Here is a 6127-nt window from a genome sequence, read left to right as displayed (position 1 = left end):
CAAAATCACCTCAGTGCTGCTAGGGGTTTGCTTTCTTAATTTTCCATGTGTTTTGCAGTAGGTGTGGCGTGGATTTGAGAGGGATGCACGGTATATGTTAGATTTATACTTGTGTTTCTGGCTATGGTGCTCCGCCCATAGGGATCATTTCCTGGCTGCACTCAAGTCTATTTGATTTTGAATAAGGAGATTCTTCCTCGTTGCGCGGGGCCAAGGTGGGGAAGGAGAAGGCTCCTGTTCAGGTGTGTCCCAGCGGGACAAGAGGGACAGCGAGCTGAGTCCCTGTCCCCCGGGCCTGCACAGGCCTGGAGCCCAGGCTGGAGGTGACCAGGTGGCGCGGGCACCGCACCTCGGCAGAGCAGCACAGCTGCTTCCCACAGCAGCCTCAAGGGCTGGCCACGACAGGTCCCTGCCCTCACACCAGCTGCCGTGAGGTCGCGAAGCATTTAACCCACCCAGCGCTGAGGAGGGCAAAGGAGGGACAGGGATGCTCGCAGTGTACGGGGGCAGCGCGACCCCGGGGAGCCACGGGGTGGAGAAGAAAACATCTCTCTCTTCGTGCGGTGCGGAAGCTGTGTTTGCTCTCCCAGGTGGGTCTTTCGGATCAACTGCTCGGGAAAGTGATCTGAGGGCGAGCGACGCCTCTGCCAAGCTGCAGCTGGGAACGCCGAGGGGCCTCCTGGCCGCAGTGCTCAGTGCCACTCGGAGCGATGCCCACCAGGCGCCGGTGGCAGCGAGCTGGGCGGAAGCCAGACCGTGCCCCGGCCGCACGGAATGCCAGCAGCAGCTCTGAGCGGTACAAACACGGTCACAGCCCAGGGGATCGAGGGAAGGGTCGCACTCGACGCTCGTGAGACCACGTCTAAGACTTGCGGGAGGTTTTGGGACAGCCGGTGCAGAAAACAGTCGTGAGGGGCGAAGGGCTGACGGGGCTGACGAGGAAGCTGGAGCAGCTGCCTGGGGAGGGAAGGCTCCCCTGGAGCTCCCCTGGAGCGGGGCTGGCTCAGCCTGGGGCAGAGGCAGTGTCGGGGTCACCCCGCAGCACTGCGGGGATGGGCATCCAGAAACCTGTCTCTTGACAGAGGTGCGTGGTGAGAGATTGAGGGATGGCGGGCATGAATGGAAACAGGAGTCCGGACGCACTCATCCCGGTCTCCTCCGAGGTCCCTTGTCCCGCCCCGCGGGTGGTGAACGGGGAATTGTATCGCCGTTGCATCGCCCCTGTAACGGGACGCTCCCTTAGTTTCCCCTTTCCTGGACGGTGGGAGCAGTCCCACGGCCACGCGTGGGCACTTTCCTGACTTCGCGCAGAGGTCTCCGCCTTCCCCTCTCGTTTTTTTCGCGTGGACCGTCTGCAGGCGGGACTTTCCAAGAAGTGGTTCTTGCAAAGCTCTTTGTTCCCTCCCGTGACTCACGCGTTTCCCTGCCCTTATCACGGCGATGTCAGCGGCTTTGAAGTCCAGTCATTTATTACCTACCCGGAGGTGGCCCTGTCTTGCTCTGCTGATAGACGCGGGTACGCTTCCACGCGGGGTTTGATCTCTGCCCGCGATGGTGGCACGCTGGAAAGTCACTTTCGATAAACCTCGACAGACTCTGCCGGACAAACTATTGCAGCGCTAATGACAGAGATAATCCTCTCCTAATCTGGCGGGTAATCCATTTCACTCTAGTGAGAATTTTTAAGGCTTTAATCAGTGAGAGTCTGTTAGGGAATTATTAACAGAACCTCCGCCGAGCGAGCTCGTCCGGAGAGTATCAATGGGAGTGGGAAAAGGGAGAACGCAACGGGGCCCGATGAGGTCAAAATCGATGCACGGCCGGGCGCAAGAGCTGACGTGATGTATTTTGATGTTGCGATAGAATTGCCTTCAGCTCGAACGCCACGAAAAATCCGCGCCATCGATTCCCCCTATGCCCGCTCTGACAGCGGCTCTGCTGGCGGCGGGGACTGGCAGTCCCGGGGTAGCGGCAAAAGCTCCCGGGGGAGCATCTTCCCGGGGGTAAAATGCGCAGGGGGGGACGTTTCCCGGTGCCGAGAGGGAGGCTGCGTCAAAGCCAAGAGGCGCGTTTCGGTAGCGGCTCGTGAGGAGAGGTGCCGAGGCTGCGGGGGCCCTGGCCCGACGTGCGGGGCCCATCGTCGAGAGCGGCCGCGGCGGGGCCGGGCGGGGCCGGGCGAGGCCGGGCAGTGCCGAGCCGGGCCGGGCGGGGCCGAGCCGGGCCGGGCGGGGCCGGGAGGGGCCGGGCGGGGTCGGGCAGTGCCGGGCAGTGCCGAGCCGGGCCGAGCCGGGCCGGGCGGTGCCGAGCCGGGCCGGACGGGGCCGAGCCGGGCCGGGCAGTGCCGGGCGGAGCCGGACGGGGCCGGGCAGTGCCGGGCGGTGCCGAGCCGGGCCGAGCCGGGTCGGGCGGTGCCGAGCCGGGCCGGGCAGTGCCGGGCGGTGCCGAGCCGGGCCGGGCAGTGCCGGGCGGGGCCGGGCAGGGCCGGGCGGTGCCGAGCCGGGCCGGACGGGGCCGAGCCGGGCCGGGCGGGGCCGGGCGGGGCCGGGCCGGGGCTCCGCCGGGTCCCGCCGCTCCCCCCGCCCCGGGCGGCGCCGCCCCCGGCCGCGCGCGGTGTCCCCGGCGGGCGGCCCGGCCCCCCCGGCGCGCCCTGATTGGCTGGCGGCGGCGGCCGGCGGCACGCGCCCGGGGATGTCGTTATAAGACCCCTCGCGTGCCGGCCCGCGGCGCCAGCGGCTCCGGCCCCTCCCCGGAGAGCGGCGGCGAGGCCCGGCCTCCCGCCACACAGCGGCGGGCAGGGCAGGGCAGGGCAGGGCAGGGCGGGGGCGCCGGCCCCGCCACCGCCACCGCCACCGCCGGGGCGGCTCGGCCAGCGGGCCGGCGACAGCGGCTGCGAGCGCGTCCCGGCGGGGCTGCCCCCCTGCCCCGTCCCGTCCGCGCCGGGCCCGGGAGCAGCATGGAGACTGTGCTGCTGGAGCACTTCCCCGGGGGGCTGGACTCCTTCTCCTCGCCCCCCTACTTCGACGAGGAGGACTTTTTCTCCGAGCCGCCTCCGCGGGACGTGCTGGCCGCGGACGGGCTGCTGGAGCCGGACGTGGATTTCCTCAGCCGGCAGCTGCAGGAGTACTACCGCGACGGCGGCGACCCCGAGGGCGGCTACCGCTGCCCGGCGCCGGCCGCCGCCTTCCCGCCGTCCCCCGCCTCGCCCGGCTTCGCCTACGAATGCTGCGGGGCGGCGGCCGCGGTGCTGTCCCCCGGGGGGCGGCTCCAGGCGCTGGGCTCGGCCAAGCGGCGGCGGCGGGTGCGCTCCGAGGCGGAGCTGCAGCAGCTCCGCCAGGCCGCCAACGTGCGGGAGCGGCGGCGGATGCAGTCCATCAACGACGCCTTCGAGGGGCTGCGCTCGCACATCCCCACTCTGCCCTACGAGAAGCGCCTCTCCAAGGTGGACACGCTGCGCCTGGCCATCGGCTACATCAACTTCCTCAGCGAACTGGTGCAGTCCGACCTGCCGCTGCGCAGCGCCAGCAGCGAGAGCCCCAGCCAGCCCAAGAAAATCATCATCTGCCACCGCGGCACAAGTAAGTGGCGGGCCGGGACGGCTCGGCGCGGCCCGGCACCGCGCTCCGCAGGAATGCCGGCCCCAGCAATAACCCCCTGCCCTTCCTTTTCCCTCCTGCCCTCCAGGATCTCCCTCCCCGAGCGACCCCGACTACGGACTCCCCCCTCTGGCCGGTCACTCGCTGTCGTGGACTGATGAAAAGCAGCTCAAGGAACAAAACATCATCCGGACAGCCAAAGTGTGGACCCCCGAGGACCCGCGGAAGGTGAACAACAAACCCTCCGTCAACGACATAGAGAACGAGCCCCCCTTCGACTACGTGGCGTGAGGTGCTGCGCGGGTGGTCCCCGCCCCCGCCCGCTCTGTACATGCTGTATGTAGAGACCTATATTGTAAATGTAATTTAAGATTCAGACTCTAAGGGCAATCAAATTTATTTATCTATTTATTACGGAGTAGTGATAATGAGGTAGAATCGTCTGTTTTGAATATATAATTTATATAATTTATCTTGATTTTTAAAAGATATGCAATAGGTTTATTCCACCAGCACCTTTCTTTTTTTTTTTTTTTTTTAATGGGGCAAATATGCCAGAATCTGTGAAAGTAATTTATTGCCGCACGTGGACTCTCCTTGTGTTGTTTAATAATAAACCCGAATTGTACGTTGTGGAGCGGTATATTTGTGGCAAGTGGCTTCTGAGAGCCCCACCATATCCCAGGGAAGCCTTGCAATGAACGCCTGGACCGGTCTCCAGGCGGGATGAGCCCCGAGACCCAGTGGCACCCTCAGCCCAGATGCTGGCCACACTGTGCCCCATCACCTGCTCGGGCTGCGCTTATAGAGCCGGGGGGACGGGGACGGGCGGGGACACACTTTCGCCTTCTCTCCACCCCTTTTGACGTCCTCTCCTGAAGTGCTTCCAACTGATGTCTTTGTCTATCTCTAGAAGGTCCCTTCCTTTCAGTGTCTGAGCACTGCTTGTGGTTTCCAGCTGGAAGATCCGAGCCTCCAAACACAAACGTTGCGAGGGTGTGTGTCCCCCGCCTTGTACTCCCGGCCGTGGCTCCGTGGGAATGGGCGCGCTATCCAGAGCCGCACAAAGCTGTTCCTGAAAGTTACCGGGGAGGGAAGGACAAGGTTGGGGACCGGGCAGGCTTGGGGCTCTGCCGGCTGCCCCGAGCCTCCCGCGGTTCTCTCACCGGCCGCGCCTTGGAAACAGCCCGAGCGCTCCTCGCCCTGGGGCTGCCGCTGGGGGCGGGGAGGGGTGCGTGCATTGCAAAGCCATCGTGCAACTGGTGGTAGAATCGCTCTGGTAGCCCCAGCTCAGCGTGCCCGGCTGCGGAAGGGACGGCTGGGCTGCACCTGCCCGGGGGCGAGGGGTGGGGGCGGCAGGAGCGGGTCGGGCCGGGGGCTGCAAGTGCTCCCGGCGGGAGCGGGGGGGCGGCCCCGGGCTGGGGCGGGGGGCTCGGCTCGATGCCGCAGGTGCTGATTTTCCCGTGGCACCCGCGGCTCAGCCCCGACGGCTCAGCCCCCGGCAGAGTCCCAGATGCCCAGCCCGGCCCGCGGCCGGAGCAGAGCTGTCCCCGCGCGGTGCCTAGGCGGATGGGAACGGCCCGGGTGAGCCAAGGTGTAATTATAACTCATCATATACTGTACATCTCTCCTTCGTTTTTTTTTTTTCTTTTTTTTTTTTTTTAACTGCCTCAAAGTGGGAGCAATATGTTGCATGCATGCTAATTGCATTAACCTAGTTAGACACATTTAGTTCCCTAGCGCGGATGGCATGGATCTATTCCAATAGTAATTAGAGGAGCTACTTACACACACAAACACGCCGAGGCTCGGCCGGGGCGGGGGCTGGGTGGGGGGTTCATTGCTTATTTATTTGCTCACTTTTCGTGCGATTCTGGGCTGCGGCGGGGCTGACCGGCCGCAAGCCTTGCCCCGTCGGCGGCAGGCGGGCGGTACCGGTGTCATTGAACTTAAACGGGGCTCTTTGAGAGAAAAAGAGCCGACCTATAATTCGATCTTGTCCTGTATTAGGACCTCATTAAACACAGAAAGTCGCTTTTTCACAAATGCTTCCATCAGGCATGTAATCTCATTACACTCATTAGAAAGTCAAATGTTAGTCGGACTTCAGTTTAATTATAAGTTATGGAAGTGTTGTACCGTTTCCTTCTGTGTATAGCCTCGTTCGTCTCAATTGGCTTTGGTGATGCGATCCCCCACAATTAAAACACTACAATCATTGTTATGTGGCACCTTTTCTTTGGCATGCCACTTTTTTGTGATTCAATGCTTCAACACATCCTTTAGTATGGTGCAGATGAAGCGGAAGAGCCGGCCTTCGCATGTAAAGCACCAGGGTCTCTATCTTGTCACTCTCCCGTCTTGACTTGGCAAGTCCCTTTAAACGCAATCTTCAAAGAGACTGACAGCTCCTTTTGACTGACTCATCATCCATTCACCCCAGCGCCGCGCTTCTGCGACAAGATTCGCCGCACAGGGCAGGAGGGAACCGCTTGTGCAGGTCCCCCGGCCCAGAGGGACCCGGCGGCTCACGC

The 6127-nt window shown here is 63.3% G+C and overlaps 1 protein-coding gene across 1 annotated transcript; it reads left to right on the top strand.

Annotated features, from left to right (window-relative positions):
- Positions 1–2815: 2815 nt before the first annotated feature.
- PTF1A (pancreas associated transcription factor 1a) lies at positions 2816–4932 on the top strand. Its single transcript, XM_021533146.2, has 2 exons — positions 2816–3575; positions 3682–4932. The coding sequence occupies exons 1-2, from the start codon at positions 2954–2956 to the stop codon at positions 3882–3884; spliced, it is 825 nt and encodes a 274-aa protein (XP_021388821.1). The 5' UTR covers positions 2816–2953; the 3' UTR covers positions 3885–4932.
- The last annotated feature ends 1195 nt before the right edge of the window (positions 4933–6127 follow it).

This window comes from Lonchura striata, chromosome 2 (assembly GCF_050655825.1).
Source record: "Lonchura striata isolate lonStrDom1 chromosome 2, ASM5065582v1, whole genome shotgun sequence".
Classification (NCBI taxonomy): Eukaryota; Metazoa; Chordata; class Aves; order Passeriformes; family Estrildidae; genus Lonchura; species Lonchura striata.
Note: the sequence above shows the minus strand (reverse complement) of the source record. Positions and strands in the feature narration are given on the sequence as shown.

What these genes read in the sequence shown, in the direction of transcription:
- PTF1A (XM_021533146.2), top strand. Translation starts at nt 2,954, where the DNA reads ATGGAGACTGTGCTGCTGGAGCACTTCCCCGGGGGGCTGGACTCCTTC. An exon ending in CATCTGCCACCGCGGCACAA is followed by an intron (nt 3,576 to 3,681) that starts GTAAGTGGCGGG and finishes CCTGCCCTCCAG; the next exon opens with GATCTCCCTCCCCGAGCGAC.